We start from the raw sequence: 12109 nt of genomic DNA, 5'->3' as shown, positions 1-12109 counted from the left end.
CGTGTCAGCTAATATTTAAGACTAATCTATAACAGCAATATGACGACAGAAATAACTCAAGATTTTTAAATCTGTCTTTAAAAACATTACCGAACAGTTGTGAATGTAGTCTCTGCTGACGAAGGTAAACTTCATAACGGAGCTAGCGTGGGAAACGTGTAAGTTAGCTAATCCAGGTATAACTTCCTGAGGATGGCTGTTTGGCATTCCTTCGTGTACTCTTCAAAGGACTGTTGACAGGGCAAGGCCAGTTCATCAACCTCTTTGGCATGCTCAGCTAAACACTTTTGGTGCGATTCTGGATGGGAACATTATGTTCACTTAAGAAATCTTTAAGTTGTTCCCCAGTGGACTGAGTGAAGACTGGAGTTGTCGTTGTTGTTTGCCCCCAGGCGATGCCAGCATGCACCACCCACTGACGTTGCCAAAACAAAATCGTGTTAACCATAACAAGGTCTACTGTTTTTCGAAGTTAGCTGAAACGCTCCCGAAAAACTTAACTTTGCTAATTAGCTGCTGTTGAACTGTGCAATTTATGTGCATATAAAGATCAAGATAAGTCGAATTAGTTAGAAAGTAAAAAGATGGTTGAACAGAAATTTGACATTCTCTTTGATGGCTGACTCACAAGTAAAGCTGCTGGGCAATCCGTATGTTCTTCACTGATCTGTTTAACAGCAGCATCACCACAGGCCCGTCCAGCTCCCACTCACTGTTCAGAGCCTGCAGGATAGTCATCAGAGTTGGATGCATGAGTGCAGCAATATTAATCAGTTGTTGAGTAGAAGTGAAGAAAACCTTTTTAAAGTGCAAACCTGCACCAACTGTGGCAGAAACTCCTCCAGCTCTTCATCTGAAATCTGCTCAAAGTACTGAACTGCAGCTCTGCGGACAGTCTGATCAGGAAACCTGGTTAGGAATCATGAAGTCATCATCATCACACATTGTCTAAACCTGAATGGATTTTCACAGCTCTGGTTGAACATAAAGACTTCAAAGGTTCTCATTACCATCCATACTGTGTACCCCAGCCAAAGACCTAAGTATTCAATCTTTCTATATTTTTAAAACCTCTAGGGTCCAGGGTATAATTGGCCGTTTAATACTTTTGATTTTACCTTCATTATTTACCTTAAATTTACCTTAACTGTTTACTTTCCCTCGATTGGTGTTATTTTTTTCAGCACAACCTCACCTATGTGACTTTACCGTTTTCTTTCATTCTGACATATTGCATTAACACAATGAACCGAAATTCACACATAAACATAAATCCTCATAAAAATGTGCTTTTTTTTTTTTACTGTGATAGCCACAAACATGTTTAACAAACCATTTTTAGAACTTAGATTGCAAATATAAATTGTAAATTAAAATGTAGCAAACAACAAAGTTTTATACAACTATTTACATTAAAATCCAGCAAATGCTTCAGGCATATTTTTGTATAACTATTTACAAAACAAAAAGATGCCATACAAATTATTTGCACCACTCAAAAAACAATTCCTGTCCAAAACAAGACAGTGGACACAGGTCTCACCCACAGGAGTGTCACTCCTCCTGTTGTCCATCTGGAGGCAGTGTTGGGCTTTCATCTGTCTTTGGTGGTGTTTTAACAAGAATGTCCTCAGCAACCACCCCACGTGTTGGCGACCAACCCACCTGTGGTTGGTGTTACTGATTGGTTCAGGTCGTGAGTTTTCCCACCAGTGATAAAGGGGATGCCTTTTAATCACCTCCCTCTCCTGCCGCCTCACGAGCTTCCTCAAGCTCAACAAGGAAATGAGACTCCCATTTGGTGCGTGTTTTAGCAAATACAAACACGAAAAATGACCATAATATTCAAGAAAATGCTGCGCATTTATTAATATTTGTGATACACGTTATCATTATCAACATAATTTAAAAACTGGTATATAGTTTGAAGTGCCCATTTTCAACGCCCATTCAAAAGGAGACTCAAACTGCTGGAGATTGGATGTTACATTCGCTTAATTCAATCATGTTGACACGTTGCATGACTCCAGAGGGTTAAATGTCCTTACTTATCCCCCCTCCTCCCTTTGCACTCCAAAATGAGATATCTGTTTAAAGTCAGACCGGCCTTCTTCACCGGGCTTTGCAATAGATTTGAAGTAACCCTGCAAAGAGAAATAACTAAGTCCCTTTGGCTCTACCCCTGTTTTTCCCCACTCAGGGTTTCCACAGCAGATCTGACGTAGAGCTGCATGTTGAATTCATATTTTACACCAAATACCCTTCCTGACAGCTTCATATTACATGGAGAATGGCCAGGTTTGAACTGGGAACCTTCCGCACTGGAAACAAGTGCACGTAACCACTTGGTATTGAATAACAATTGATGTTTCTAACAGTTACCTTTACACACACACACAGTGATGAGGGTCAATGATACAAAAGGCACATCCTTTTATAACTTTTTGGTGTTTCTTAGCAATTTTCACCTAAATGGCATAAAAAGTAAAGGTGTATTACCTCCGCCAAGGAGGCAATGTTTTCGGTCGCACCCGTTTGTTGGTTGGTTGGTTTGTTTGTTTGTTAGCAGGATTACTCAAAAAATCCTCAATGGATTTCAATGAAATTTTTACCAAGGGTGTATCTTGGCCTAACTTAGAAGTCATTAAATTTTGGTAATGATCTGGAACACGATCCGGATCCAGTAAATTTCTTTAAGGATTCTTTATCATTGCAGGATAGGGCCAATTTCAACATTTTTGAATGTAACTTCATGAAGACGGTCACAAAGGCTGAACAAAAATTAAGCTACGACAAGAATAATTTAGCATTTGTTTCTCCTCATTGAATAAACTTATTAGAAAAAAAACTTGTGTAGTTCCATGCAGTTTCTCTTTGTAAATACATTTGTTGAATATCTAAGGGTTTAACCCTCTGGGGCCGACGCCGTCGTATACGATGAATGAGACCAAGCTTTACTAAATTATAAATCACTTTTTAATGATATGAGATAGAAACACTTTTTTTTGCTGAAAAGTTAACTCTGCAGACTTTCGAGCCACCATCCACCATCTTTGTACTCCTCATAGAAGCTGTGTGATGACATGAGCAATGTGTGTGTCCAATTGGAATTGGTTCACCGTGACATGGTTTTCCAAAATCCAATCGTAGGGCAGATTCAACTCACGTGACACACCAAAGATCGTTTTTAGGAGTGATGTGTTACTAGTTTAGTATAGTTTTGTGTGTCTTGAATAAATGTGTGTGGAAAATAATTTTTCTGCTTTACTTCTTCCTTTCTTATTCTGATTGTAAACCTTTATACACTTATAAAACACAACTATAGCATATATATTTTGAAAGTACAGGTTCTCCTGAAAAAAGAGACAAAACTTTATTGTGGGATGCAGGGAGAGCTGTTAACAGCATAATAAAACATTTATGCCAGGCGAGTGAACTGTCCAAAAAATGCCCTCGGACCCAGAGAGTTAATCACTGAACCTGAAACATGACGGTGGATGCGTGACACGACGTGGAATAAGTCTCTTTGCCAAAGGGTATTCCATGTGACGTCAGTGACCCTATGGCCTTGGTGGAGGTTTGCAATCTCCGAGTGCTTCTAGTTGCTTTTGAAATTATAACCACAAATCAGAAAAATTTGGGACAATATGGAACATATAAATTAAAATACAAAAAATGCAGTGATCCTCACAATACTTTGATTTCTGTTTCACTGCAGACAGTATGGCACAAGATATTGATTTTTTTGTGTGGTCAGTTTCAATTCATTTCTAATATACATCCATTCCTGGCTTTAAGGCCTGCATCACATACAGTAGTGTTCAGAATAATAGTAGTGCTATGTGACTAAAAAGATTAATCCAGGTTTTGAGTATATTTCTTATTGTTACATGGGAAACAAGGTACCAGTAGATTCAGTAGATTCTCAGAAATCCAACAAGACCAAGCATTCATGATATGCACACTTTTAAGGCTATGAAATTGGGCTATTAGTAAAAAAGTACAAAAGAGGGTGTTCACAATAATAGTAGTGTGGCATTCAGTCAGTTCGTTCGTCAATTTTGTGGAACAAAGAGGTGTGAATCAGGTGTCCCCTATTTAAGGATGAAGCCAGCACCTGTTGAACATGCTTTTCTCTTTGAAAGCCCGAGGAAAATGGGACGTTCAAGACATTGTTCAGAAGAACAGCGTAGTTTGATTAAAAAGTTGATTGGAGAGGGGAATACTTATACGCAGGTGCAAAAAATTATAGGCTGTTCATCTACAATAATCTCCAATGCTTTAAAATGGACAAAAAAAACCCAGAGATGCGTGGAAGAAACGGAAAACAACCATCAAAATGGATAGAAGAATACCAGAATGGCAAAGACTCACCCATGATCAGCTCCAGGATGATCAAAACAGTTTGGAGTTACCTGTAAGTGCTGTGACAGTTAGAAGACGCCTGTGGTGAGGCTAATTTATTATCCCCCGCAAAGTCCCTCTGTTAAATAAAAGACGTGCAGAGAGGTTACAATTTGCCAAAGAACACATCAACTGGCCTAAAGAGAAATGGAGGAATATTTTGTGGACTGATGAGAGTAAAATTGTTCTTTTGGGTCCAAGGGCCACAGACAGTTTGTGAGACGACCCCCAAACTCTGAATTCAAGCCACAGTTCACAGTGAAGACAGTGAAGCATGGTGGTGCAAGCACCATGATATGGGCATGTTTCTCCTACCATGGTGTTGGGCCTATATATCGCATACCAGGTATCATGGATCAGTTTGGATATGTCCAAAATACAAGGTCTGTTAGAAAAGTATCGGATCGTTTTATTTTTTCAAAAACCTGATGGATTTGAATCACGTGTGCTTGCATGAGCAAACCTTGAACCTTCGTGGGCATGCGTGAACTTTTTCCATGCCTGTTGATTGCATAAGTTTCTGGCAAGCAGCCTTTGTGTGAGGTGTGTGTCGTGCGCTCGGCGTTTTTTTCATTCCAAGGAAAAGACAGAACAACTGGAGCAGTGCCGCATCAAATTTTGCCAGAAACTGGGGTGACAGACAGGTGGAAACCATTCGGATGATTCAGATGGCTTTCGGTGACAATCCTGTGGGCATCACACAGATTAAGAAGCGGTACAACCGGTTTAAAGACATCCACACAAGTGGTGGAGAGCGAGCCACGGCTCCCGTCGGCCATCAACATGCTGAAATGACCAGATCATTTCCAAAGTGAACGCTGTGATGATGTGGGACGGTCGTGTAACTGTCCAAGAAATTGCAGAAGAGGTGGACATCAGCACTTTTTCGGCACATTCCACTGTGACAGAAGATTTGGCCATGAAAAGATTGGCGGTGAAAGTCTGCCGATGGCTTCGGCACGAAGCTGCCGACGGCGGAGCAAAAGCGCCTTTGTGTTGAGTCTCACAGGACATGTTGTGACATACCCCACCTCTTCCACAATTTCTCGTGTAGTCACACGACTGAAGAGTCACCGAAGCCGTCTGAATCATCCGTATGGTTTCTACCTGGCTGGTCGCCCAGTTTCTGGCAAAATTGATGCGGCGCTGCTCCAGTCCCTTCCGTCTTTTTCCTTGAAATGAAATCCGCCGAGCGCCTCTGCACACGTCCCACACAAAGGCTGCTTACCAGGAAATGACGCAAATCGACAGGCGTAAAAAAGTTCCCGCCATGCGCACGAAGGTTCAAGGTTGCTCATGCAAAACACGTGATTCAAATCCATCAGGTTTTTGAAAAAAATAAAAAGGTCCGATACTTTTCTAACAGACCTCATACTTGAAGGTCATGTTGCCTTATGCTGAAGAGGACATGCCCTTGAAATGGGTGTTTCAACAAGACAATGACCCCAAGCACACTAGTAAATGAGCAAAATCTTGGTTCCAAACCAACAAAATGAATGCCTCACAGATGTGAAGAAATCATGAAAAACTGTGGTTATACAACTAAATACTAGTTTAGTGATTCACAGATTGCTAAAAAAGCAGTTTGAACATAATAGTTTTGAGTTTGTTGCGTCAACAGCAGATGCTACTATTACTGTGAACACCCCCTTTTCTACTTTTTTTTACTAATAGCCCAATTTCATAGCCTTAAGAGTTGTGCATATCATGAATGCTTGGTCTTGTTGGATTTGTGAGAATCTACTGGTACCTTGTTTCCCATGTAACAATAAGAAATATACTCAAAACCTGGATTAATCTTTTAGTCACATAGCACTACTATTATTGAACACTATTGATATATTTATTTGGGACGGGGATCATTTATTCTAAATATAAGGGTTAATAGTCCGTGGGCTACCATAGGCTACCTTGCACCCCCCCCCCCCCCCACCCACCCACAGGACTCAGCACCACTACATTTTTTTGATGCTTTGGGACCTCTAGAATAAGAATTTCAAACGTTCCCATGAATAAACTCAATCCCGATAGTGGGTTTGGCGGCTGTTTTTAAAATAACCCTCAGGAAACTGATTACGACAAAAAAATAGCAATTCTGGCATAAAACCTGTCCAGTAGACCAAACCTCTGTGCATGGTATTGACCCCCAATCCATTTTTAGGCTAGGAAAGATATTGTTGGTTGGGTGTAGAAAGTCAATATATGGCAGCCATCTTGGCAGCCTATAATGCCATTTTGTCAGCTTTTAATTCATTTTGTTCAGGTAATCAACAGTCGACTGAGCATAAACAACACCTGACTGAGCTGATCTGCTCTGATTAGCTCAGAAACAAATCGGAAACATGCAGTATTTTGGGTCCCGAGGACCAGGATTGGGAAGCACTGGGTTAATGATTGACACTCTATAACAGAAAAGTTATCAAACTTTTAGTTTTTTTTTTCAACATTCTTTATTTTTTGACATAAAGAAGGAACTGATATGTTGTGAGGGCAACTACATGGAATACACCAACAATAACAAAACAAAAGAAGAAAAAAAAGAGAGATGTTGGTCTGAAGGCCTTGTGTCCCAATTTGTTGTCCCATACCTATTTGTGTGTTGGACAACATTTTCATGCAGCCATGTCCATAATAATAAGAATGTAACAAGGCAATTTCAAACTTCATAGTTATAGTCACTGCAGAGACAAGTTTCCAAGTTTTTACTGAGGAGACTACATTCAGAGAAAAAAAAAAAAAGGGAAAAAAATGAGTTGTGATTTTATTGGTTTGGGAAAGGTGTGAGAAAGATGTGGAAGTCTGAATGAAAGTTCATGAATACTGTGCTGGAGTAGGACCTTGACATAAATCTTAAAGTGTTGCATAACTGCTGCAAATAAAATCGCTGGAAATTTATAGTCAGCGTTCATCGTACATGGACACAATTATGATTCTGTGACCTTCAAAACTAGGTGAAGGGCATTCATCACCAAAATTGACCAAGACCTTCAAGAGATGTATCCTTGCTCTCAATTGGAAACATCTCTGTTATTTCTTTGAAAAGTTATTGGAAGTACAGTGTAACAGATATTTTTGGCCCTATGACCTTCAAAATTAGGTCAAGGTCACTCATCATTCAACTTGATTAGGTCCTTCAAGGGATGCGTCCCTGTTGCAAATTTGGTAAATGTGTTTCAAATCTATGAAAGGTTATAGGGAGTACTTAGTTTTGAACAGACGCAGGGATGGATGGATAGCATTTCTATGTCTCTCTGTTGGGATGATGGTGGTTTAAAAACACCCTTCTCTGTTTTTTTTTTTTTTCTTGCTGGGAGCATGAAACCATCTTCTTTTGTTACCTTAGTGTGTAAATACAACCTACCTGTCAGTGAGAAGGAAGAGCGCGTCCTCCGGTAGATAGATGGGCCAGTGGTCAACCACTGTGTAGATCTCTGTCAAATCCTCCAGTTGCCACCGGGGGGCGCCAGCCAGCACGAGGTGGAGGAATGTGTTTGTTTTATCGCTGCAGTGACGCTTACTCCACAGGAAAGTCTTTTCATTTTCTGATACACTAGAAAAATAAAAGAAGCTCTAAACCAAAACCCATTAATAAATGAACACACATAGCATCACACTGCTGAATTTTAAAGTCCACTGCCTCAAGAAGGGAACTTTTATCTACTTACAAGCAGAGGCAGTGCTTTTTAGAGACGTCCAGCATTTTCTTCTGCACTTCCTCACACGGCTGAGTGAATATGATTGATCCAGGAAGTGCGATGGGCCTCTGATAGATCCACTCAATCTGATCTTTAAACTCAAGCTGGTACAGAAGGAAGGAAAGCATCTCAGCATCATTTACTTTGTGTTTAGTCAACAAGAACCAAAGTGCTCTGTGATACCTACATGAAGTATGACCCCAAGAGCTTGGTTGTGGAGATCAAACATGGCGGGGCAAGGAGGACCCGGCAGCTCGGGCTGTGACAACATACCCAGCAGGATGGGCCCATTACCAGAGTCCTAAAGACACACAGTCACACATTAGTGTTGGGTTGAAAAGACCGTTTTGCTGATTTTAAATCAATTTTCATTTTAATTCCCCACATCGATTCATACATCCAAAGATCGATTGTTTAAAAAAAAAAAAAAAAAAAAAAATATATATTATATATATATATATATATATATATATATTAATATATATGCACTTGTCACCAGCATTATAACAGCATGTCTGAAAAAATTAAGCTGCAGTTGGGCCGTTGTGCTGTTTCTGTTTAAAGATGTTAATCATCACTACCGGAACTGTTGTTGCAGGCAAGAAAACGCAGTTGTTCTGCTGTTTAATTCACACAGTCGTGCTTTTTTTTCTGTTCCTCCTAATGTGCCATATCCATGGAACAGCGCATGAAGATTCTCGAGTGTGGACTGTGGGAGCCGTGTTCTCCTGCTGCAGGAGAACGTCCCCCTGTTGCAGGATAACTTTTCTAATAGCCCCATTCTCCTGCTGCAGTGAGTGGTGCAGGTGTGTTTTGTAGGGAAGACAGGGGCTGTTATCCCCCAGAAAAGCTTTAAATTTATAACTCTCTGAAACACTATTGCCTGCATTTTGAGGGTAAAATTTTGTGAAGTAGCATTATTATGTTTCCTAAGTAGACAATCACGAAACAGCTCAAAAATGGTTTTAATAACACTAACCCAAATTGATATTGGATTGAAATAATCAATTCTGAATCTTAATCGGAATCAAATCAATACCCAGCTCTATCACACATCATGATGTTGTAAAATCATTTAATTACAAACACATGAAGAGTATCTTAACACACACTTTTTAAACAGCTTCATGGTGGAGTGGAACAGGGATTTTCATACAAGAAAACAGATGCAACCTCAGCCCAAGCCTCCCATGTGTCCTCTGGCAAACTCCAGCAGAACTTTCACATCTTGAGATGAAAGTCCTTCTCTTCGCCACTCCATCATGAAGCTGCGACTGATGATGCAACAGATAAACTTTGTACCATGAACAATTTCTTCAAATGCGACGGAAGCTGTTGACCCCTTTAGAGTTTCTATGAGTGTCTTGGTGGCCTTCGTCACTCATCTCCTACTTGGGCAGTCACTAGCGTTTTCAAAGGTGTCCCTTAGACCTGTTGTTGGTGAAATTCCGGCCAGTGTAAGTTATAAGATATTATAATAGCCAAGCATCAAAATGAGAAGCTTCCCAGACCAGCCAGAATATCTCCCCCAAGATAACGGGACAATAAACTCAGAACCTTAACAACACTCCTACAGGTCTCAACAGCTTGAAGGACATAACCACTTTGTGTTACAAAGAACATTATTTTATCTACATATGAAAGTTCTAATGTTGTTCTTGTACATAATCAAGCAAAGCACTTTGTATATATTCCATTTAACCTGACACGTGTGCCTGTTATAACTCGGTATGGTAAATGCAATTCTTGAATTATAAATACTTTGATGGTGAAATATTCTGTTTTTAATCAATGGTTTGTCTATGTTGTAGTTGGGGAACTTTAATAATCTTATATTCAAAGGAACCTAAGAACAAGATCTATGTCAATATATTTAATTGTCTAAGTATTTTAAATGCTCTATTAAATCCAGTGCTCTTGTTGTTCTTGGCAGTGGTCAGAAAAGACTTGCTGCATTCAAAATATAGTGCATTTTCATGAAGGATTCTATGAACCACACTAAAGATGCATAAAGAATAAAGTGACTTATTTTAATGCAACATTTGTATCTTGTTGCCTCATCAAAAAGTACATTAAAACAACATAAATACAGCAACATTCTGTCAAATCACAGCAGATTTATGGGACATTTCTTGAGACAGTATGAAGGCAAATATGTGTTGCAGACAGAAATCCTACCTTTGGCTGTACAGGGGCAGCACAGTCCAGCATAACTGTTCAGGACTTCTCCCTCGTTTGGAGCCCATGAGGTTAAACTTCAGCATACACTCATAAGGCAGCTGACTGACTGCAATGGGAAACACCATCCTAAAAATAAAAATATATTCATATTTTAATAGTTTCTCCCTGTTTTTTATATTTATACATATTTTATATTAAGCATGGGTCTGTAATAACAAGAACTGATAATCACTGTGTATGATGGCCCAGCAGATGAATACAGTCAGAAGCAACGTATTGATTTCTGAATCTTCTTTGTGATATTGTTCACATTTGAGGACAAAATGATACTCCCCACTCCACCTTCCTACTTGCTTGCATGTATTGTATATTGATGATAGCAACTCTTTTGTGATGATTCCTGTATGGTCAAATTGACCTTACTCTCTGCATATCATTGATAAATATGATGTATTAAAAAATGTGTGTTATTCCACTGGAGCCACAATTATTTTCCTTCATGTTTGGTACATCTTCACATGCTGTGGTACCATTCACTGTAAAGAAATAAAAAATAATCTGAAAACTAGAGCTAGAATCATAACCAAAATAATTCTGTAAAAAATACATTTAAAAGATTTAAATGTCTTACAGAAAATGTAAATTAAAAATTTTACAGTATAAAAAGAATGTAATTTAAAAAAAAAATTAATGTAAGAACAGGATATGGGCAGCCTTGAACTGGAGATATTCTGTTTGGAAAACAAGTAAACTACTTGTACCACCATTTTGTCACATATTGTCAGTTAGTCTGAAAATGAAATGAACGACAAAATTTAATTTGTCCCATTGCTTCACAGCAAGAAGGTCGTGGGTTTGCTTCCCACCTGGTCCTTTCTGTGTGGAGTTTGCACCTTCTCCCTGTGTTTGTGTGCTTCCTTCCTCTTCCAAAAACATGTAAATGAATACTTTAAACTGACCGTGGGTATAAATGTGTTTGTCTGTGTATGTGTGGCCCTGTGACAGACTGGTGTCCTATCCAGGGTGTACCCTGCCTCTTGCACTATGACTGCTGGGATGGGCTTCAGGTCTCCCAAAACCCTTGACTGGAGTAAGTGGGTATAGAAAAAGAATAAATTCTAAACAGTTTTTTTCTGAACTATTCATATTAACATACAAATATAATAAAAAATGTCTTAATATGCCAATATGATATAAATTCATTATACTGGTAGTTCCTAGTGTAACAGCACAGTGGTGTAAACACTAAGCACACTTGTATTGCAAGCAAAATAACTCGGGTTGAATGTTGCCCAAGACCCATTGTCCTCATACAGTTGGAGTGGTGCTTGGAAAACCAGAAAAAAACCCAGCATAGGATCTCTTGCCAAACCTGTGGTGGCCATGATCAAAATGGGAGCAGCATAATAAAATTTCAATTGCATTTAAGTTGTACAGAAACCATTCATTTAAAAACCATATGGTACCATTAACTGTAGGGAAACAATGCTGTTGGATTTACTGGTTTCAAATCAAATAAAAAAAAATTACAAATAGCAACAATTTTTTTTATTGTAAAAGTTGTTCTTTAAACATATTTACATATTTAATTTTTTTTAAACAGAATTATTCTGGCAACTGCAACAGAATTTTTATTTTTAACTCTTTTCACACTGTTGTAATATGAAGCATGAACCCATGTTGGAGAAGTTGTGCTTATGACGATAATATCATACAGTGCGATGCATCAGCTGTGCATATAAGAGTCATGGACAGAAAGACAGGATATCATATAACAGTCAACATAAGACAGTCCCATATAACACCCAAATATTTGCTTGGGGAAAATA

At 39.0% G+C, this 12109-nt stretch overlaps 1 protein-coding gene and 1 long non-coding RNA gene across 2 annotated transcripts in view; one reads left to right on the top strand and one right to left on the bottom strand.

The window, feature by feature from the left end:
* Positions 1 to 12109, bottom strand: part of pik3c2g (phosphatidylinositol-4-phosphate 3-kinase catalytic subunit type 2 gamma) — a 124096-nt gene that overhangs the window by 69067 nt on the left and 42920 nt on the right. The window contains 7 exon segments of the mRNA XM_034176285.1: positions 629 to 723; positions 816 to 909; positions 7766 to 7954; positions 8070 to 8203; positions 8287 to 8384; positions 8387 to 8400; positions 10278 to 10406. Of these exon segments, the coding sequence (XP_034032176.1) occupies positions 629 to 723; positions 816 to 909; positions 7766 to 7954; positions 8070 to 8203; positions 8287 to 8384; positions 8387 to 8400; positions 10278 to 10406 (753 nt within the window).
* Positions 1 to 12109, top strand: part of LOC117515636 — a 402159-nt gene that overhangs the window by 370737 nt on the left and 19313 nt on the right. The window lies entirely within an intron of this gene.

This window comes from Thalassophryne amazonica, chromosome 8 (genome assembly GCF_902500255.1).
Source record: "Thalassophryne amazonica chromosome 8, fThaAma1.1, whole genome shotgun sequence".
NCBI classification, from domain to species: Eukaryota; Metazoa; Chordata; class Actinopteri; order Batrachoidiformes; family Batrachoididae; genus Thalassophryne; species Thalassophryne amazonica.
Note: the sequence above shows the minus strand (reverse complement) of the source record. Positions and strands in the feature narration are given on the sequence as shown.